General features: G+C 35.7%; 1 protein-coding gene across 2 annotated transcripts in view; it reads left to right on the top strand.

The window, feature by feature from the left end:
* The window catches only part of TLK1 (tousled like kinase 1), a 66,148-nt gene that overhangs the window by 21,401 nt on the left and 21,416 nt on the right, over window positions 1–23,331 (top strand). For both annotated transcript variants that reach the window (XM_050976879.1, XM_050976878.1), the window contains exons 2-11: window positions 4,567–4,685; window positions 8,152–8,223; window positions 12,555–12,630; window positions 15,106–15,152; window positions 15,529–15,615; window positions 16,697–16,786; window positions 17,618–17,710; window positions 18,934–19,044; window positions 20,747–20,883; window positions 22,188–22,376. In XM_050976879.1, coding sequence (XP_050832836.1) covers window positions 4,572–4,685; window positions 8,152–8,223; window positions 12,555–12,630; window positions 15,106–15,152; window positions 15,529–15,615; window positions 16,697–16,786; window positions 17,618–17,710; window positions 18,934–19,044; window positions 20,747–20,883; window positions 22,188–22,376 — 1,016 coding nt within the window. In that variant the 5' untranslated portion in view covers window positions 4,567–4,571. The remainder of the gene's footprint in view (window positions 1–4,566; window positions 4,686–8,151; window positions 8,224–12,554; window positions 12,631–15,105; window positions 15,153–15,528; window positions 15,616–16,696; window positions 16,787–17,617; window positions 17,711–18,933; window positions 19,045–20,746; window positions 20,884–22,187; window positions 22,377–23,331) is intronic.

Genomic DNA, 23,331 nt, shown 5'->3' with positions numbered 1-23,331 from the left:
TCCAGGCTGCTTTTCCTGCTATTGAAAATGTATACGCTGCCTCTCTGCCTCCTTTTTTGCCCCTTGCCCTTTTAGCTGGCTATTATTTAGAATTACGGTTCTAAAGGATGCTACTGCCATTGAGGAAGACTACATGGCCCCAATATTATCAACATTAATGTGAAGTTTTCCTAAAAATACTCTGCACATAACTCTCATACTGTGTGCGATACCATAAAATCTGAGTGCCTCCTAGGAGCACATCAGGAAATTCAATTTACATTTGGGCTATTGTTAAACTGTCTTTTTCTATTCAACAGATTGCTCTCTGTGTTGAAGTATTTTGCTTTGGCATTAAAAGCTATATGCATATAAATGCATTAAAGAAACCAGACCAAACCAGCTTGGCTTTCACTTAAGTGAAAGGTGGTTTGTGCTGGCCTTGAATTCAGGAGAAGGGGGCCTCAATCTAATCTGGAGAGTTGTTCTAAGAAGAATTTGGCTTCTGCATAATGAACTTTATCTTCATTGTAGAAAGCTGACAATGTGTGAAGCTGTTGATCTTTCTTCATTTCAAAGCTGTAATTGATGGCCAGATAATAAGAGTCAATTCAGGGTAATAAGAGAGTCAAGGATAAATACTGAGTAGTGAAGCTTGATTCCATATTTAGTGGAAAAGAAAAATAGTCTGATCTGTCAAGCCTTTGTGTTTGGATCTGCAATGCTGTTCTGTGTAGTCTACCAGTGTTCAAGACAGAGGTTGTAGTACAAGAGTATCACAAAAGATGTAGTTTTAGAAGGTGAATAATTGCAGCTGCAACTCTTTGCTAAGCTTTTTCTCCTAAAGTATCAATTTTATTGAGGCCTGAGCAAGTACTTGGTTTTAATAAGTGGATCATTTGCAAGTGTTCATGTATTTGGGGGTGTAGAGCCTTGGGATACAAGTGTAATTGCATGTCAGTGTTTTTTGGTCACTGGCTCTGACTACCATGGAGAATCCTTTGAGCCTTTACATCTCTGTTTTGCCAAGGTAGAGTGCTGTATAATAGATCATACCAAATGCCATGAAAAAGCTTGCAGATTGCTTCTCCAATTTAGAACTTTGACTTTTAATATACCCCATTGCTTGAGAAATTCTCAGAGGAATTTGGAGGTTTTTTTAAAAAAAATTCCAGCTAAAAATGTCCTTTTCATGACAAGGTATCTGTATATATTACATTAGTTTTAGAGAAGAGGCTGTCTATCAGTCAGATAAAATAATGTGGAGGATACCACCATTCCCCAAAAATGCAAAAGTGAGAAAATGTTGGTAATTAAAAAAACCCCCCAAAAATATCAGAAGAAGCATTCAGAATCTGTAGTGGTTACAAGAAATAAAGAAATGTCGTTTTTTAGGACTCTTCCATGAATTTCAGGTGGCCCTCCAGGTGTTCTTTGGAATATAGTACAAGTTTGAATGGCAGTGGGTGGTAGCAATGCCAGTCTTTCCTTCAGCATCATGGTAAATATGCTGTAAGTACTTGTGTAATGTGATTGGATGTCCCTTGAGTTGGGGAGTTGACCTTCAGGTGTAGGAATGTGTAGGACATTAGTTCAAATAAGAAGTCTGGGTATACATTCAGGACTGTAAGTTATGTCAGTCTTGTTGGTAGCAAGGCATTCTGTGAGCAGGAGAGTTTATAAAGTCTAATGCTTACAAAAATTATATGTCCCTTAAATTTAATATGTAATTTTTATAATTAAAAAAAAAGTCCCTCACATGAAGTGCTTTAAAACTGCCAGTACCTTTAAAAGGAGGTAACTTGTGCTGAGAACTGAAGGTACAGAGCTGCTTGTTCTTGATAAAACAGGTGTGTGTTTGGAGGTGGATGGTGTATTTAAATTACAACATGAATGAGGAAGGCAGTTCTTGGGATCCTTCCTGGGATTTCTCTCTGTGGAAATAAGGTTTGAGTCCAGCTTTTCTGTCTTGTCCTTTAAATCACAAAGATAGCAGAGTGCATGTTGCTTTTCGGTTTTGAATATTAAACAATAACAAAACCCAAACCAAAATAAACCTCCTAACATAATAGCAAAAAAACCACTTCAGCAGAAATAGTGAGGGAAATGCAGTGCGTTCATTAGTGTGTGTAGGCTCCAAAATTTGAGCAGAAAAAGAAAGGGTTGTATTTTATCTGTGCTGTGGGTTGCCTCTTTTCATGCTACATCACCATTCTGACCAGTGAGTTAACTCAGGGATACTGATCTCTTTAGTGCATTAGTATCTAATCACAGTACATGAGACCTGTATAACTTCAGATGAGCCTTAGCTATCCACAGCGATTATTGCTTTCCCACATTTCATAAAATAAGCAATGTAAGGTATGGTAGTATCTATTTCTGTAATGTACACATGGTTTTATAATTGCTGGAGTTACACCAGTAATTTTAAGTGATCACTGAACTTTTGCGGGCAGTGACTATCAAATAGGCTAATAAATCAAAATATTGCTAGACCTGCTTCATTAACTAATTTACTTAACATTTACTTTGCTAAAGTAAAATACTTTTTTTTTAGAGTGACATACACTTAAAAACTTCTACTGTTATAAAGCATTAAGGTATAGATTATATCCATACATACTGGGAAGGATGTTTACTGGAAAGATGTGTGCTGGGAATATATCTGCTTAAAAAGAACCAAAATCCTTACTGCGCAGTCCATTCATGTAAGAAATATTTTTTATGCATATAAGAACTGTTCAATTTGTTGTAGAAACCCTTGAAAGCAGTACACAAGCACGATTTAGGGAGCAAGAGTTTAAAGAGGATTCCTGATTGTTCTGCACTCAGGATATATGTATATACACAAACAGTTTTAAACCCATGGAGTTTACAATATAAAGGATGTAGAAATTGGAGAAATTTTTACTTGGCATGTTCAGTAGCAGCGTTAGAACTGCAGAGAAGGCAGCTGCAGTTTCAAACTGTGTAGTTCCCCAGCGTTGTTGAAGAGTCTTCCAGCTCTGTATACGGTTGTGCTTGGGTGTAGTAACAAAATGTGGTATCTCCAACCTGCCACTCATGGTTTGATTTTTCAAAAGACTCTGCCACAAACACATTTCCTGAATGTTTCCTTCCCAGCTGTTTATGTCTTGGTGTGATTTTTTCTTCCATTGGAGGAGGTCTGTTAGCAGTTCTGTGGTAAAGGAGCACCAGCACTTCACTTGCTATCATCTGCCTTCCTTCAGGAGCAAGGGCAACTTGAATTAGCCAAATAGCAGAAGCAGTGCTTTCCCTACCAGAGGGGTTAGTTCTATGGCCAGGAGTGGCCAAAATGTCAGAAAGATCTGTCTAGGGCTTGAATGCTGAAGATTTTGAGATACCCATGAGTCCCATAAGAAAGTGTCTTTTGACTTATTAGTAGCAAGGGCAAAGCTACATTGATGCTTAGTTAGAATGTTAAGCTGATGGGTAGAGGTTTATAGCAGCAGTTAAACTTTGAAAACTAGTTTTCCCAAAAACAGAATTTCAAAAGCTTTTTTCCATGGCACCGTTCTTTGGTGAACTGCTGTGTTGTCCTGTGGGACTGAAAAGCACCAACTTGTTGTATCTTAGTTGGAAAAAATTGAGGCTATTTTACTATGTGTACTTGAAGTATGTGCCATTACAATAGTGCATTAAGACTTCAACATGAAATATCTTATTTAAAATAAAACAACTGAAATGTTTCCAATTGAAGATAAACTGAATGTTCAAGTAGTTGAAAAGGTAAAAACAGAGAATGCAGTTTGTGTAAATACAAAAGACTTATTTGTCTACATAATCTTTCAGACTCATTAAACAGCCATAAGTGATTTCAATACAAATTAGGAAGCTGCACATCATGTTGCAGCCTACTCAGGTAGGCTGAGCTCATCAGAAACTCCTTTTGTTCCTCCATTTCCTTCCACCTTACTTTCCCTGCAGATGCCAGCAGCACTGCTGTACTCCATTTACAGGGCTCTGTTGAAGCCATCACCTCTGCAAGGGTCTCTGTTATTCTTGGTTCCTTTTTTATTGCTGATCCTGCTCCTTTTTCCTCTGGCCTTTGGACCTCCATGTAACACTGCATTCCTGTGCATGAGTTGCAGGCTGCAATCTACCTTCTGATTTTCCATCTTTTCCCCTGTAATTCCTACTTGTTGATCTTTGACACTGACAGTCTAACATTTAAATAATACAGCAAACAAGAGCACTGCAGCATGTATTGCAGAATTGGGAGGTTTTATGCTGGAAAAGACTTTGTTCCTGTCAGCTAGTTTTTAATCTATAAATAATTGCTGGGTTGGCGTATTGCATACTGCAGGCTCTGTGTCTCTTCTATGCCTCTAACAGGTTCTTGTTTTCAACCAGAATTGACAAGGCTATTCTGATACTCAGAACTTGACACAACATTTTTGGAATTCCTTGAGTGCTTTGGTTATTAGGTAACAGGTGGTGTGTCATTGTCAAGTTGAGGGTACAAATCCTTCGTTTGCATAGGCCAGTGGTATGTTTGGCTTGTTTGTGAAATGTTCCACTGCAAATATTAGGAAATGTAATGAATTTATGTATGTATTTTTTTAGGAGCAATGGATGAACTTCATAGCCTGGACCCAAGAAGACAAGAATTGTTAGAGGCAAGATTCACAGGAGTAGTAAGTGGCAGCACTGGGAGTACTGGAAGTTGCAGTGTTGGAGCTAAAGTAAGTCCTAAGAGCAGTCATTCACATCTGCCATCTTTGAAATACTAATTTATCTCACACCATCTCATTTTCATATTGTTAATGTGATTTACTTGTAAAAGCACTGGGTTGGAAGAGACTCTCAGAAAAATCCCTGTTTGTCTGTTATTTTGCTTGAGTTAGGATTGTTTATCCTGAACCTTTCTGTGACATGGATGTTGAATTGTTCTTAAAAACACTGAAGAATGAGCTTATACAGGCTCTTTTGTGGCTTTGCTGTAGTGCCCATGTGATCAGAGATGAAAGATTGTCCCATTATTCAGGTGGAGTTGTCCCTGCTGCAGATGACCATCTACTTACAGAGTCTGGTGTGACATCTGTTTTAATATTGAACTTTTTTGAAGATTAGGACATATAGATAAAAAAATTATTTCAACATTTCTAGACATTTATATCAGTTTCTCTTACTTTCATTGTAGAATTCCTGTCCTTTAGTATCTAAGCCAGGATGCAATGCTTTAGGAAGAACCTTATGAACATTGAATAATTACCTTTCATATGTTGTATATTTCCTTTCAGTTAATACATCTGCAGAATAATTTTGTCTTTGTTGCATATTCTGTTCAAGTTACTAACTTCAGCTTCCAAGACTGATTTCTGCAATACTGTTGCCTAGCCAGCCTAGCCAGAAGTACTCCATTTTGTATTTGTGCATTTGAATGTTCTCCATCAAGTACTTAATAAACTGATATTAAAAAGGTGTCATGCTAATATTTTTAGGTGTTTCCCTCATGACGAAATTACTTCTGAATTCTGTTTCCAAACAGTTTACAGTGTCCTCATGTTTTAAGTGCTTTACACAGATTTGTAGTATTTTTAGATTCCTATGCTGTATTTTAGTTACCAGTATAGATGACAGAACCAAATACTTCTATGGAAGACATTGATGAAATTTCTGAAGACATGTCATGTATTGATGGCTATGAACAAACTACACAGAATTGAAATCATTATATAGTGATCTTGCATCATAATTTGCTTTGGAGAGTGACCTGAAGATAACTGTCCCAAAGCTGTAAAAAGGTCACAAACTTGTTACTACCATTTAGACCAAGAAATGAGTTAAATAGTCAGGGGAAGAAAGGAGGTTGGATTGACACAGTGACATTGATGCACTGTCTAATTGTCTTCTCATTATAATTGCAAAATTGTATATTTGCCATATCTTATGCTTAAAATTAGAAAGAGACAAACACAATGATTCTGGCCCATTTTGTTTATTTATTCCTTGGGTTCTCTAGTACTACTTACTCCCCTAATTAATTAACTCATTTTAATAGCTCAGGTAGTTGCTCATAGTTCACATTATTATTTATCCATTTTTATTACTGAATCTCTACTTCTAACTTCATTGAACTTTTTGATACAGCTATTTTGGTCCATTGCTTTGTTGCAAATTTTCCCTCATAATCTATCTGCTGCTGTATGTGGAATACATTTTTTTTAAAAGGCATTATCGAGTTTCTCGGGGTTCCTCTTCTTTAAATATGATTCCCTGTAAGTCACTGCTTACCATTTCCATAAATCTATTGAAGTCTTTTTCTTGTTGTTTGTTGTTCAGCTGATTTCAGCTGTTAGCCAAATTACATTCCACTTTCACATTCTCAGTTTGTTCATCCAAGTTAGCCAGAAAAAGAAATTTAAAACAACTAATTTCATTTTTACTCTGCCTTGGAAAAAATACATTTCTTGTCCCTGGTGCATTCCAAGATTTGTATCTCATGCAGTTGGTTTCCAAATGGATATCTAGATGAAGTGGTGTTTTTTAATACTGTCAAATGCTGTGATAAATGTTTGCAGAAGATACTGTTATCACTGTTTCTTACAGATGCAGATCCTCATCTAAGACATTGTTGTTCTTACCTTCTAGTCCTGTGATTTGTTACACCATCAGTAAAACCCCAATTCCATCAGTTTTGTTTGGCTTTCTTTTGTTTGTGACCATTCAGTGTATCCATGCAGATAATGTGAAGTGTAGTAGCTGATCTGGGCTGTGTTTGGAAAAAAATGCTTTTTAAAAACTAAAGTCTGTAGTCTTGGTGGGGGATGTTTGGCCAGGCTTATCTGATTCTTGTTAAAAAAACCTGATCAAACATTTTTGATCTGATGTGCAGAGGTAACTGGGAAAATATGAGGTATAAATGTAATATCCATTGGTCTGCCTTCACTTTGAAGGCCAAAATGAGAAAACTTCTTTGTGTGCAATCCCAAATCCCCATGTTCCAGATTCTAATTTTCCTAAACTAGCAAGACAATACAGAGCTGGCAACTTTAATAGTTATTTTTTATATACTCTGTGTCATTATATTCTTCGAGTAATTAAATTGAAATGGACTCTTATTTATTGGGAATTCTCTTTTGAAAGGCTATTCTTACCATATGTGTTGCTGAAGAGTTTTGGAATTTCTGGGGGTAAAAAAGCCCGTTATGTTCAAGCTTTTTTAGTATGGAAGGTTAGAAATACAAGTGTAGGTTACTGATATTATTGTTGCATCTGACTTGGATGGGCAGATACTGACACAGGACAAGGCAGAACTACATACAGACATTTCTGTACTGGAGACTGCCCTGGGGGTGAAAACATACATGGAAACTTTGTGTGTTTAACTAACATTTCTCTGGACATTGTAATTCAGAGATGATCTAGTTATTCAGCTGTCACAGAGGAGTACTGTCCTGCAAACTGATCCTGGGCTGGAATTTAATGCTCAGGAGCAAACTGCCTTGGAACTATTTCACTTCCAAGTCTTTGTTCTGCCTTCTTGTATAGAAGAGACTGGTCCATCAGTATAAGAGTTTTGGTGGGTTTTTTTAATAAAAAGACACTCAGCTGATGATGACTCATTAAAATGTCCTCGTGACATGCTGTGTTCAAAAGATCTCTGCATAAATCAGCCTTAGTAAATTTCTAAAAAAATATTTCATTTTGGGACTGTATCACTGCATGGGGTTGTTGTTGTTTTTTCTTCCCTCACTAATGTAAATTTATTGTGTTGGGGGAAAATTTGTTTTAAGAATGTAGAATAATACTGTCAATGGGTTTTAATTTTCTCCAAGACAGACTAGACTATTGCAAAGATTATATTTTAAATCTATTTCATGACAGAAAATTAAAATCTGTTTTAATTAACACCTCTTTTTCTTCAAAAATTGAAAAATTCTAGTAGTCTCTAGAACTTTCTCCAGTGGTTTTGAATATGCTAGGGTTTTACTTGGCTCAAAAGCAGTGGAAATTCAAAATTTACTCTGCCTTGTCAAAATATCAGCCTGTCAAACTTCCTATCCCCCTTTCCAGTCACAAGTGCTCTATAGTTAATTTTTCCATGAGAGCATGAAATGACTGTTACTGGTTGTAACTTGAGTGCTAACAGTGGATTATGTTTTATAATTCTGGGTATAATGTTGAGTATTTTATTTGTCTTGGTAGGCCTCAACAAATAACGAGAGTTCAAATCACAGCTTTGGAAGCTTGGGATCTTTAAGTGATAAAGAATCAGAGGTAAGTGTATGGGGCAGATTTATTATTACCTCAGAATTTTAATGCTAACAAGTAATTTATTTTTATTCTACTTTGATGCCTTATTTTGTATAGAAGCTTTTAAAGTAAAATGCAGACTACTCAGATAGGTAGGAAAGAGCATAAATTACTGAAAGACACTATCTCTTGGAAGAGGAACTGGAAGAAGTGAGATTCTTTGGATTTTTGGTCATGAAACTGGCTGCCTTCTCCTTCTCTGTTATCTATGTAGTCATGGTCTGAGGATGCTTTCAGCTTTTGGAGCTGAAAATGTTTATATAGTTTGCTGTCTTTTGGTTCATAAGTAGTAAGTGTTTCATCAGCACAGATAACTTTGTGTGATCTTTGGATGAATCCTTGAAAGTACTCTAGAAAGTAGTTTACTGTGTTTTCTTTCCAAATACCAATTTATTTATGCCAAGGACAGACATCCTTAGTAGGCGTCATCTTTATTTGTAAAAGCTGCAGTTGTCACTGCGTATTTTCTTACCTAAATCCAGTTTGTAATCCAAGAAAAGGATTCATGTGTTTATTGGGTTCACTTCCCTAGAGTAGAATATTTTCCTCTTAGTGATGAGCACTGATGTAGTTGCACTAATACTAGAGCTCTTAGAATGTACCTGTTTTGGGGTCAGTGAGTCTCTGACAGTTTTGCCTGTGTGTGTCACAGATTGTGTGGATAAGATTATATTCTTTGTAACCAAGAGTGGATTTCTGGCCTAGGCTAGGCCCTGTGTGACAGTGTCATGCTGGAGAGATGGCTGCTTGGAGTGTGCTGTTGGTGTTATTTTCACATCAGAGCTTTACTTTGGGGCCTAATTGTTCATTTGCTCAGTCACTACAAGATGCTTTTTTACTGGGCTGTCAGCAAGTGAATTTAATTGGTTCCCAAAGCTGATACCTTATAAATAAGAGTTCTGTATGTGTGATTTATTTTTCTGGTTGAAAAAAGCTCAGCTATGTTTTTTTTTCCTCTCACCTTTCCCAGCTGGATTATGCATCCAACTGCATAGACTATTTTCTTAACCAGAAGATTCTGTCTGCCTGTTGTTTTTATTCATGGCTTTTCCTAGAAATACTCTGGGCAGTGATGCAGTTCTGATGTAGGTGTGGGAATGGAAATGTGCTGCAGTAGCCTGAAGGTTATGATGCATTATTGCAATTTCTTGACAGAAAACCATGTCTGTGAGTAGTTGAGGGATCTCAGAACACTGACTATATGTGTAATAAGTTCTCAGTGTAGGAAAATGTTATTTTACAGTTCTATACATGAGATACAGGGGCAAAGCTTTTCCAAGGCATGTGAGTTTGAAAGTCTCTGCCCAGTGTTTTAACCTCAAGTCTTGCTTCTGAGTAAGGATACTATTTTGTCTTTTAAGTATTCTAAGACTTGTATTCTAAAATAGAAGCAGATAGCTTTTTTGAAAATGTCCCTGCACAGAAGGCCACTGTGCTCCACTGCACAGTGAAAGATGAGTCTTACTGCCATAGAGTAGCAAAATACATTTTCTTGACTCTTTTTCAGAAGTTGTTAGTTGTATTCACTCTATTATAATTGTAATAGCAAGTATGTTAATAAATTTTACAGTTCTTAAAGTTATATCTGGTTGCTTATGTGCTCAGGTACCATAAAAAGTAAGCTGTAGATCTCAGTACTGCACAGAGGTTGTGGGATTGCTTTGTTGTGTTGGTTTTTGTTTGTTTTAATAGCATGACCTTGAAGGTTTCATGGTAACAGTGATGGTAGTATGGAAATCAGGCTTGCTCATTGGGGAGGCAGTGCCATCATTTGATGTTGAAAGCACCATTTCAGTAGGTCTTGGGAGAAAAAAAATGTAGATATGCAAATCTCAGAATCATTGAAATTAATTTCTAGCAAGAGTGTCAATTTCTGATCAAACCCTGATGATGAATTCATGTCATTACTCTGTGCTTTCATCATGAAGTGGCACATTAAATCTGTGAATGTGAAGGGAAGACTCAGGGGAAGCACACTGAAATTGAGGGGAAAACTAGGATCAAGACCAAGATGTATGAGGCTCTGCTAGTATGCCAAGCTGTGTGTGAGTTTAATATAACTTTACCATCTAGCATTGGGTAACCTTAAAAGTATTTTATCTTGCTTATGAAATAGATTTTAATTTAAATCTTGGCTATATGTAAATACTTTGGCAGCTACAGAAAGTAGCTTCAGTCTTCATTTATCAGGGAGATACTCCCCAGCCCCATTAGTCTTCAGTTTCTTGTAATTCATAGGACTCCATTCATTAGGAAGGATTTTGGAGTACATTTTCTAGTGATTGATGTGTGCTGTACATTATCATGCGAATTTTGTGCTTAGAAAAGGGGAACATGACCTTGTTGAGTAACCTCATTAATAACCTCATTAGTGTGCTAGTACTTTCTGGTTTGGAAGGTTAAATTAAACACTGAAAGAAATCAGAAGAGCTTAAGGAAATAGACATTTATGAATTACTTGAGTTTTGAAACTATAAACCTCTTTACAAGCCACAGCAGCTGGAAACTAGTTTTGGTGGGGAAAATCTTATGTGTTTTGTCATTAATTAGGTTTTAAACTTTTTTTCTTGATATGGTAGGTAAAAATTACTACATTAGAGTGTAACTGCAGAATTGAAAGCTGGAAAACAAAAATAACATGAAAATGCTTGGTTAAGTGGTTTCAATTTAGTTTGTGGAAAGGGTAGCTTAATGTTACCTATTTACCTGGCAATAATTCCAAATTATTAAAGTTACATTTCTAAGCTATGCTTTCTGCTTTTAGAATCAACAGCCTTGAGTTAACTCCATTTCCAGGAGTCTGTGTTATATACTTTGCTAATGCTGTAGAAGATGCAGATGTCAGTTGGATGACTTTATTTTAAATAAAATATATTTAATTTAAACTTAATTTACAGCCTGATAATACAACATTTATGGTTGTAAAACTTCTAAAAATATCTTTATGAAGCTACACACAGAGTCAAAACATAGAAAAAATACATGGTATAGGTAAGGAAGACCTTTCTTGTCCTGCTGGTTCTTTTATAGAGTAATAATTTTCTAGGGATCACAGGTAGCTTAAAGTGGTTCTTGCCAACATAAATACTGTTGGGTATTTGTAGTAAATTCATGTTTGAGCATATCCACCCCAAAGATTTTGGAATTGAAAGGTCCTTGAAATGATTTACTGATGGTTGAAATTTGAATGTTGATACAATTTGCTGTGTTAAGAAAGCATACTTGGAGCACCAAATGACAGATACTATAAAATAAGAAAATGATGGTATCATGAGAGAATGAGCCATCTTGTCACTGATCTCAAATTTAGTCTGAGCTATTAAGGACCTTTGGTTTATTGGTAAAATAGATCATGCAGTGTCTCCTGTGCTTTCTCCAGTTATGTATGAGGCACCATGAAGAATACACACACACACAGAGCTGCAATATGCTGAACAGGAGCAGCTTTTATTATTTAAATTGGGGAGACTAACTGGTTTGAATCCTCAGATCAAAGAGGAGCAAATGTAATTTAGAGATGCTTCTGATCACAGCCCTTTCTTGTTATCTGTTTTGTGCATGGTGATTGTAATTTCCAGGCAATTGTATAGAAAAATTTATTCCAGAAATATTAACAGATCTGTATTTTTTCACTTACCATTGGTAGTTTTCTTTCTTCTCCTTGAGATAAAAGTATATGGGGAGGGCAATACTTTCTAAGTGGATAGATATTAACATTTTGAACAATTTTTGCTCTCTACTTTTTCCTCTTTTTCTTTCTTTTTAATTCTCAGCAGGTTCTAGAAATCTATGCAGTTTTTATTAGTTTGGAAATATCTTTTACACTTACGAAAAAGTGTAACATTATTGGCTTCCTATTGAACTACTGGAACTTTGTGCTTATGCTACAGCAGTATGTAGAAAACACCATCAAGAATCAGATTATTTCACTTAAGTATTAAGCTTTAAAACACCTGCACTAAAATACAGAGATCTTGGTAAAATATAAACATAAGTGAAACAAAAATGGCTGTTCTGAAACTCTGGAATGAATGAAAAGGAGTAGTTGCTTAAAAATTAACATGTGGAATTGCCTTTTGGGAAATAATTTAAGAATTACTTCTCACTTTCTTAAATACCTCTTCTAGCTTGTACCTGATTGACCAAAGATCATATTATCTAGTTTAACTATGATCTGAAATTACATCCCTGCTGAATTGTGAAATCGTGTTCTATGGATGAGGATTTAAATTTATTTCATAATAATACAAATAAATAGAGCCTATGTTGCATCATGTTCTTTTTGTTGTTTGTAGACTCCAGAGAAGAAACAGTCAGAACCTTCCAGAGGAAGAAAAAGAAAAGCAGACACTCAGAGTGAAAGCAGCCAAGGTAAATTAAAATGTAAATTGACTAGGTGATGGTTGCTTGTAATACAATTTTTACTGTTAGCCTTAAAAATTCTGTATTTTTGCTTACATAAGATGGGTGTTATGTTTTGGATGGTAAGTTATGTATTCTTGTCAGCCTCCCTTCCCACTGGAAGGGCTGGGCAAGTAAAACATGAAAGGGACTGGTAATTACCCAAAAGAATCATGAGCTACTGCCCGTGTAACTCACAGCTATGGTACAACTCTGCAATCTTTTTAAGAATTACAGCAACACTTCTCATGCAAAATGCCTTGTGGTTTGAATTTCTTTTCAGTAGATAAGGGGGAAAAAGGATTACTGATTACAATATCTGATGTTTGTTTTACAGGTATATATAAGAACTTAATTTTATTCTTCCTTTTTTGTGGAAGATTGTAGTGGTTGTAGAGGGGTGGGGAAATCATGATGAGATTGAGTTCTAATTTAATATTTTCAAAGTTTAGTTTTTGTCATTCCTCTCTTTTGTGTGAGTTTTGGGTGAGAACTGGTGTAAATTTAGCCTCAAGACAAAAATTCATCAGAAGGAGAGCAGAAATAGTTCTGATAACATCTGCATCAGCTTTATTTTTCCTTCTAACAGAGCTAGAAAATGTCACTTCAGATATAAAGCAATGGGCTCCATATCTGGAAGTCTTTGTGATGCAGCATGCTATTAGTAGAATAATCATGTTGTTTGATTAAAATTAGTTTCTTCCTAAGTGCTACTTTGTAGACACCTGCTTTGTTCAAAGAACCTGAATGAATTTTTCTATTTTCATTGTTCTAGTAGCTTATCCTTCCTCTTACTAATGAGTGTTGAAATTAGAGATGATGGAAATTTTTGGGCCTTTTTAATATAGAAAACATGATTATAATATCTTATCACTGTTTTACTGTCTGCAGCAGTTAAACTGAGTAATCTGCACTGCAATGTTCTCAAGGAGCTGGCCTAAGAAGCTGCAGCTTCTTGGAGTGGTACAGTACAGTTGAAGCACAGCAAAAACCTCCTATTGTATTGGAAAAAAGAAACAAGAAATCAATCTCTTGTATATTGCATACCCAGGATATTGACTTTTTAATATGTAAATTAATCCATAAATGTTGAAGGAAAGGATTGTTTAGAGCATAGAACTAATTGGAAGGTGGTATAAATCAGTGTAAATTTATTCATAATTTGCTGTGCCAAAATAATTTGACATATTTCTTCAGTGTAGAGCTCTAAAATGACATCAGATAGTTTTTTCTATACTGAAGAGGAATTCAGTCTGTCTCTTTTACCTGCATGAGAGCAAATGTGATGAAGTGATGTATGAGAGTTAAGCATGAGGACAGAAATCACCAGCAGAATTATAGGGTAGGTGAAGAATTGGCTGGAGGGAAGTAGTAGTTCTAGGTCTTGGAATTATTTTATCTTGATTTTTCAGTTAAAAGTCTTGACACAAAAAGGGCTGCCAAATGTTTCTGTTTTTTTATGTAACTTCTTAGTGACAGCATTATGCAGCAGCATCAGTACAGAGGTATAGTGACCTAGAGAGAATTCATCAGGGCTGAAACAATAGAAAAGCTTGAAAATCTTTGCTAAAAAGTGGAAATCAAATTTATGGATCTATGGGTAATGATCTCCTTATATATTGCAAGAATTTCTTCCTATCACGTAAAAAGCTTTGAACAATAGTCCATTTCCAAGATGTTTCCTAACAGGTTGTCTGACTTCTTCTAAGAGTGGGAGAAAAGCCCACTCTTAATATTTATTGGTCATCATAAAGCCAAACAGAAGAAAACATTTCTGCATTGGATAAGGTATAGGTGCAATCTCTGGAATGCCACGTATGGGTCAGGTCCTCCTGTTGAAGAAATACACTTCATGTTAGTTCTCCTGAGGTCTCAATCCATTGAAGATAAATTCTCATCTCAGTCTCTGGAGTTTTATTTCTCTAGTTAACACTGTGATTTACCCAGTTCATAATCAGGTCAAGAGGACTGGAAATACTTGTCATTCTCTATGCTCTCACTGTTACTGGCACCTAAGAAAATCCATGGGCAGAATATTTGGGCATAATAACTCACCTGGAGTATATAATGTTAGTGGACATGCTCAATTTGATATTTTGAGGTAGTCCTTGAAAAGGGGAGGGACTCAGAGCTGAAGGTTTGATCTGTAGGATGAGAGATGAGTTTCATGTTGTCTTTAAGAGGTCTAGGGTTTCTGTAAAGTCTTCTCTAAACTGGTTTAGGAATTGAGGGTGACTTAATATCTGATTTCTCAATGAATGGCATATGCAAATCCCTTTGTTTTGGCAATCCCTTAATTACCTATATAGGGACATCAAGTATTGCCACATCAAAGAAAACCAATTAACAAGTGGTAAGATTTTACTATAATTATTTTATAGGTAACAATGTAAGGCACAAGTAATTTATTTAACCAATTCTAATGTATTGTTGTATTCATTGCAGGAAAGAATATTGGGGGACGTGGTCACAAGATTAGTGACTATTTTGAGGTAAGAATTTTGTAAATTTTACTTTGGTTTTAAAATTTTCTTATAAAATATCATTTTAGCTTTTTTTTGGATGCTACAACATTTTTTGTTATAAAGGACAGGCCTCTTGAGACATTACTTCTTTTTTCTTTATGCTTCTGAGTATTAAACCTTGAAGTAGAGATGCAGTCATCTCTTGATGGAGACAAACTAAACTAAAATACAAAAATTATCTTTCACACTGTTCTTTAAAACAGCTAAAGGTTACACTGATAAAAGTAATACAGTCTGATTGAAAATTCTCTGTACAGATGGGCTGTAGAGTGTAGTGTGTACTTTCAGTAGATGTAGAATGTATTTGAGATTGACTCATGGGAGTTCCATGTGTGCTCTGCAGTACCAAGGTGGAAACGGCTCGAGCCCGGTGCGAGGCGTGCCTCCCGCAATCCGCTCTCCTCAGAACTCACATTCCGCTCCTTCTTCTGTAAGTCTGGCAACTTCAGAACTGCACCTCGTGCTTTTGTAGCCTAAAGATAACAAAACTGAAAAGAAGCTGTTTGCAAGGGGGGAGTTTTCAAAAAAGCAAGTCTTGGGAAAGAATTCATTCTTCCAACAGGAAAAAAAAGAAATTAAGTATTAAAACTAAATTTTTCTAATAGCACTGGGTCATTTTTTCTTACATGTCTTTTTAAATACAGGGTAGTTATGTAAAATGTTGAATAAATGTTAAAATGTTGTAATGTTGTCTATTCTTAGGCCTCACACAAAAAAGGGGAGTTTTTTTGTTACTTGTAAGGAAACCTGGACCCCTAGCTTGGGACTTTAAAAGCTCAGGTTTTGATACATTGTAATTTTTTTTCAATAATTGATACCTAATCTGCCTCTAAAATTCTCTTTGGTTGTGCTAATTCATTTTTTTCATTCTCATAAGCACAATTTCAGTGCTCAGCATACCAACATGCTGAATGGCTAAACAAATTTTGCCAGTTACAGAAAAGATTTGTTTTCTCTGAAGGTGGACCTCAGCTTTTATTCCATGTGTTTTCAACTTCAGGCATCCTCTTGGTCTTGCCAAGAATATGGAGTGTAATACAGATTTTGGAATTCATCTTGGAAAAGGTCTCATTCACACAAACTAGGTTCATTAACAGGATTTGCTTTCTGGTTTGCACTAGCTTCCCCTCTCAGATTCTCCCATGAGAACGAAACATTCCAAAAATAACTCACATTATTCTTGAGTTGTGAAAACTCAGAATCAGAAAAATAAGTCTTTGTAAGACTAACATCACCTTATGTCCATCTTGTATTGTCTTAAATCTTTCAGTCTGTTTCCCAAAAGTGAAAATCTTAGTTTCCTCAAAAAATGTATTGCATCCTTCCTGAGCTGCCAGTGGTATGTAACATACTGATAGCTCTCAATGCAGTGCTCCAAGTAGGAGCTTGTGTAAAAAAATACCTTATTTCTCTGTTTCTTTGAGGAGTTCCTGCCAAGAATTGTACCAAGGCTATGCTCATAATGAAATACTACAGCTGTATCTAAAATTCTTTGCTTTCATGCTTTTCAGGTTCGACAGAATAGTCCTTCTCCTACTTCATTAGCTTTCGGGGACCACCCTCTCACACAACCAAAGCAGTTATCTATTAAAATTACTCAGGTAACTTTTTGAGTAGATCACTTTAGATTGCAGAAAAAGAAAAACTAGTTATGTTTATTTCTTTGTCTTTTAACTTCTTATAAACTCTTAAAGACTTTGAAAAGCTTTGCTTTTTAAAAGCGTCAAAGCATTTTTTGGGTAAGTTCAGCAGCTCATAATTTAAATACCTCTGGTGAGTTTTGTATTCTGCACTTGCTGAGCTCCCAGGATGGCACTTCATGATTTCATAGATGACCATGGCATTGGTAGGTTTTTGCTCAAGATTTTAGCTGTTGTGTGATGTTAGAAGTAGAAGCTGCTTTTCCAGGCAGTATTTGAATTGACAGCTGCCATTGTCATACTGCATTTAAAATTCGACATTGAAGAAGAAAGATGAGATGGCAATCAAAATGATCAACACAATTCTGGCATGACTTCTAAAAGCTGAAATCAACTGTTTCAGTCTCTCTGCCATTTCTGATGTGATCTCTTCTTTCACATTAGTCAGAAAAAGGGTGCTTCACCTGTTGACTGATACAGAGAAATTCATTTGTTGATGTTTACATTCTTGCCCTGCTTTTTATGCTTTTTTATGAACAGTAATTCTCAGTTGGTGATGAAATCTTTTAATACTGGTAATGGTTTGTCCCAGCTGTTCACAGTTGTCCTCATGAAGAGTTAAAGTGATTTTGAATAAGAACCTTTAATGACACTTCCAAACACCTGAAAATAAGATTTCTCTGGTCCTGTTGAATGTTTTAAAGTAGTTTATTTCACTGCCTAACAAGCATAAAAAGAATAATGCTGTAGTTGTAAAAGGAAAGGATAAATATTTCAAAATGTTCTTTCTAGACTGATCTCACAATGCTGAAATTAGCTGCACTAGAAAGTAATAAAAATCAAGACTTGGAAAAGAAAGAAGGTCGTATAGATGACTTACTCAGGGTAAGTGTTGGACATGGGTAAAGGTATTTATTCAGAACAGCAGACTGAATATGAGGGCAAGTTTTTAGATTTTTAAAGAATTACTTAAAAAGGTATAACAAGTTTTTAATTTTCATAATTTTTTTCTTAAATCTAAGAAGTCTATATAATGTAATGTGTAAGTTTTTTTCAGCTTCTGTGCTACAACTTGTTAATTATTAAATATGTATATAGACTTCTGAAGGTGCAAGGAAAGCCGATACCATTTGCAGGCAGTTGATTAATTCCTTAAATTCATATTATAATTCACCTAACGGGTGGTTTGGGGGTTTTTTTGGTTCTAATTATGAATAGCCATTGTCTGTGGAACAACTGTTGGTGTTTTCAGAATGGAGATGGTTGTGACAGAAATAAATACAGGCAATGAATAACTACTTTCAGTAAGAAAACTATACTATACTCTAAGACATGTTTTCAGAAAAAAAAATCTTAATGCTTATGCTCTTGAAGGAAACACTGGAGAGGGGATATACAGAAATATGAAATATGAAACAAACCTATATTTTACAATTTGTGGTCTGTTTAGTGTTTGTATATGTACATACATAGGTACAATACATAAAAACATTAACCCATGCAATGATGTACTATGAAATGGTGTATGTAGATTGCTTTAACACATGTTCAACAGTATGGAATAGACAAGCCTAAAAAATGTTTAATTTTTTTTTAAATCAAAATAATATTGTTGTAGGATTTCTAAAGTAATAAGTTAAATAAAATTGGAACACAGGGAATTTGTTTAACTTCCTACTCAGATCATTGGAACTTGTATAACTGTGAAATTTTTGATTTCTTTTAAATTGAAGATGTTAGGATTCACATGACTTGAGAATCATATATAAAGATCAAATGCTAAAATTTTCCAGTTTGAATGTAAGTGAAGCCCTCAGTGGAGAGCTGAACATGAGATTGGTACAGAGTTTTTATATGTTCTCATTTTGCTGAATGCTCTGTAATACAGAATGCAGGACAATGCAAAGGAAATAAAAAAGAATCAAGGCATCCTTCTATAGATAGGGATATATCTGTGAAATGAAATTTTTATTTAGATAAATAGATGTGTTTATGCATGTATGTGCCTTACTTTAGTCATGTGGAATTAGATATGTTTATTTGCTGTGACAGCTGAATTAGAAATGGTATTTCAATATATCTCTTCATATTTTGTATATATTTATTAGGCTAATTGTGATCTTAGAAGACAAATAGATGAACAACAAAAACTACTTGAAAAATACAAAGAAAGGTTAAACAAATGTATTTCAATGAGCAAGAAGCTTCTAATTGAAAAGGTAAGTTTACTGCTCTTAAAATCTTTGTGATAAAAGCTGGGAGATTTCTGTAAAACTCCATAATGATTCCTTCATTTTATCTTCAACTTTTTCACATTTGTCACTTGAGATTGAAACTTTGTATCCATGGTCTCTATTTGGCAATATTTTTATAAACCTGAATGAGCTAAAAAAAACATTTAACCTTTTTCAGATTGTGGAAAATGTACCTTTTTTAATTTAAGGATTAACCCATCATCAGTAATTCAGAATAGCAAATCATGTAAGCTATGAATGTAGGAATTTAATATATGGCATATTTTCTGGCAAAATGGTAAGATTACAGTGGATAAAAGAATTTTTTAACATAATCTATTGTGAAGAGGAGATGGATAATATCTCTCTGTGAGACACTTAAGTTGCTACTGTAATTTTTGATGTAAAATGATAAAATGCCCATGTTAGCTCAGAATTAATGGAAAAAAGGAAATGAAGATGACTGCCTTCATACTACCATTAATGAAAGAATCACTTTTTTAAAATTTCACACCAATTATATTTGAACTAGTAGCAATTTATTAGATGACAAGGATACCTTGTTTCTCTCCCTCTTCTTTAAAATAGCCTATTTTTGAAAAATCTTAAAAAGTTAATAGCAAATCATGTTATTAGAAATTAAGGTACAAAAAAGTTTAAGATAAACAGCCCCAGTGCCTTCCCTAGTGCTGGCTGTGGATCCTGCTGTCATACACCACGGCACAAAGCGAGCCATTGGAGGATTCAGGAGTTTTCTCACTAGCATGTCATAAATAAATTATTGCAGATCTCTTTTAAGTTCCAGCATGAGGGGAATGCAGGGAAAAGATGCATCGGATCTGTTTGGCATGATAGTAGTAAGTGCATACCTTCAGACTGAGAATCCCACAAGGGATGTTTCCTGTGAAAGGCCCTTCTTCAGCCTAGAAGTCTGTTTGTAAAAACAGCCCTAATTCTGACAGCTTCTCCGTTTGGGTGTGTGTGATTTTGGGCCATAGACATTTGCTATGAAGCAAGCATTTGCAGCAATCAAAGAGGTTTCCTTGCATGAGGTGTTCATTGTGCTCTTTCTTTGAGGGAGAGCAGGCAGACTCAGTTGGTTGTCACATCCCAAGGATTCTTGTGGTAGCAGAGCTGGTTCTAAGAAGAGAATCTGCTTCACTTCCTCAAGTGAATATCTGAGTGTAGCTAAGGCTGCCCACAGAGCATTGCCACACAGAGGTCCCTGCCCTGGGTCACTTGGTACAAGTACTGACATAGATGCTCTGCCAAGGAAGTTTCCAGGCCAAGTATAGGGAGTGCTTTCTTTAGGATATCTGAGTCAGTTCATTTGTTGTAGCAGATATGTACAGATAGAATCTTAATTGTATCCTCTATGATGCTGATGCTCTAAATAAAGTGATTTTTTAATGATGAAGAGCAGCAAACTTTATAGGGAAATGGAGCCAAACTCAGGGGGGTTTTTGGTACATAAATTGTCCTCTAGTACTGGTTCTGGCAACTGCAGATGCTTGAGTTCTGTTGAAATTAGAATAAATGGGGTAAATACTACAACATATTTTTGTTGACACTTCTCTTATCCTTGCCTTAAAAGGCTGTTGGAGGAGAAGAAAACCCCTGAGTGTTTTATTGACTTTTTGAACATGTTAGTGTTACTAAATATGAAAATTTTTTGTTGTTTTCTTAGAGCACACAGGAGAAGCTGGCAAGCAGAGAGAAGAGCATGCAAGACAGATTACGCCTGGGGCATTTTACAACAGTTCGTCATGGTGCTTCATTTACTGAACAGTGGACAGATGGCTTTGCATTTCAGAATCTTGTGAAGTTAGTCAATGCTGTGTTCTTAAAGTTCTCACTAATTGTTACTTCCCTCTAGTGGACTTTTTTACTACTAATGTTCTAGCATTGAAGCAGCTTTTCGTAGGTTGTATTTTGCTTTGCCTTTTGAAGACTGAGAATAGAGTATAGAACTCCATTAATCAGGTGAGGGAATGCTAAGGTTGTGTGTCTTTCAAAAACAGTTTGGTTCCACTTTGTTTTAACTATCTTTACAAAAGCATGAATGTTGTAAATAACATGGTTATCCAACTCAGCTGATAGAATTATAAAGGCAAATCAGTGATTTTTCAGGAAGCTAACCAAGTATCACTGGTGGTCATTGGGACAGATGATGTCTGTGAAGTTCTCACTGGTCACACGGGTGCTACCTGCACATCCTCATGGCTGCAGCTTTTTCTGGCATCCAGCTCCTTAGTGCTGTGAAGGAGCAGTGACAAATCTGGCAGCCTCAGACAGGATCTAGTGCAAGTGGATGGGGGAGAGCAACCAACTGGAAAAGAGCTGCCATAGCAGGTATTTCAGCAGAGATGGGCCAAGGAAAAGAGCTCTGCAAGACTCTCAGAGATGGTGGTAAAGTAATTATGCAGTGCTTCCAAAGGAGTTCTTTGGTAATGAGTCTGATTCATTGGACATACAGAGAGATTTATAGATAGAAGGATACATATATTTTGGAGAAGTAATTCACCGAGAGTTTTGTTTTTGAAGGACAGTATTTAGTCTTAGCATTATGGTATTGCCTGGGACACTGTTTTTCTAAACAGTCATAAAAACAGTCTGTAGATGTGTTTTGCATAAAAGCTGTAATCGTTTGCCATGCAATCAAACTTATGATTTATTTGGGAATGGCCAGATCAAATTCAGTATTTGGCCTATAAAGATCAGGTGCTCTCTATTGATGCTGTCAGGGAGTGGTTTTGATTGTATAAAATAAGATATCCACCAGCTCAGACAGATTTTTTTGTTTTAGATTTTTCTAGTGCAGAAGTCATGCATAGCACTTTCAAAAACAAAACAAAAAACCTCAAAACACAAAACTCAACAAAACCTCAAAACAACAAAAACCAAACAATCCCCCTGAAACCACCATATATTTAAAAAGTAAATTGTGTCATAACTTTAGCAAAATTTTTCCACTTAATGAAGAACACTGGTGTTCATTCTCCTAGGAAACATTTTCACATATTCAGTAAGTTTTTTTAAATTTCTAAATGCCTTACCAGTTAAAAAGATAGTTCTTGAAAAAATGCTAATTTATGAAACTTTAATAAAGCTTTTTTTGGGGTTTACAGGCAGCAAGAGTGGGTGAATCAACAAAGGGAAGACATTGAAAGGCAGAGAAAGCTCCTGGCCAAGCGAAAGCCTCCAACTACAAATAATTCTCAGGCACCATCTGCCAATTCTGAACCCAAGCAGAGGAAGAATAAAGCTGTGAATGGGGCAGAAAACGATCCCTTTGTTAGACCCAATTTACCACAGCTGTAAGTTTAACATTTCAATCAGTCTTTTACATAAATTCTGAGATATTGTCTGTGCATGTTCTATTCAAATAACAGCATAAAAAGACACTCAGTATATTCAGCAGCTATATTCTCACTAAGGACTTGCTGATGCTAGGGAAATTTGCACCACTGTCTGTGAAGTTGTTGTACAATTTATTTTTGGTAAAGTCACCAGAGAACGGCCCATTCTGGGGATAGGCAATGTTCCTTATGTTATCCTGATCTAGAAGTCTCCTTGTCCTGTCTTCTTAGTCTTCTAATGTCACTGATACCAATTGAACTTTTTTGTATCCACATTGGTTTAAGAGCTTCTCTTTCAGTTGGAGATTATTTTTTCCCATATATCAGTATCTAGTTGACCAAAAAAAAAAAAAAAAAAATCATTTTTCAGCCTTTAGTATGTGAAGACATGTCTTAAAACAAATGGAAATATCTTTTCTCTCCTTCTGAATGCTACATCCTGAGACCAACACTCAGAAGTTACTGATCCCATTTACGTATTGACAGTGTTGGCATTTTTTGTCATTGAAAGATAAAAATTGAAAGTTCTCAAAGAACTCTCTTTTTTCTGAGGACATCTTTTTCCTGCAGACAGAAAGGGTATAATTCAAGGCATACAAAGATGTGTTCTTGACATTTCATTTGAATATTTTATGGAATTGCTGCTTCAATATATCAGTTACTGCCCTTTAGGCTAAGATGCTGAAGCTGATAGTATAGCAGTTCCTAGTTTATTTTTAAGTAAAAAGTAAATAATTAGGCTTTAAAAGAGTAGCAAATAATCTGTGTTACTTTGCTGAAGTAAGCTACCTGTATTGAGCATAGTCTCTTGCCACCTCTCTCATGTGGAGGCAGTAGTTTATACCTGGGGGGATGGAGGGTATATAAATTGCTCTGGTTATATCTGCTAAATAAATACATTTGGACCATCCTT

This window comes from Serinus canaria, chromosome 7, assembly GCF_022539315.1.
Source record: "Serinus canaria isolate serCan28SL12 chromosome 7, serCan2020, whole genome shotgun sequence".
Taxonomy (NCBI): domain Eukaryota; kingdom Metazoa; phylum Chordata; class Aves; order Passeriformes; family Fringillidae; genus Serinus; species Serinus canaria.
The sequence above is the reverse complement of the archived record's forward strand: the minus strand, read 5'-3'. Positions and strand labels throughout refer to the sequence as shown.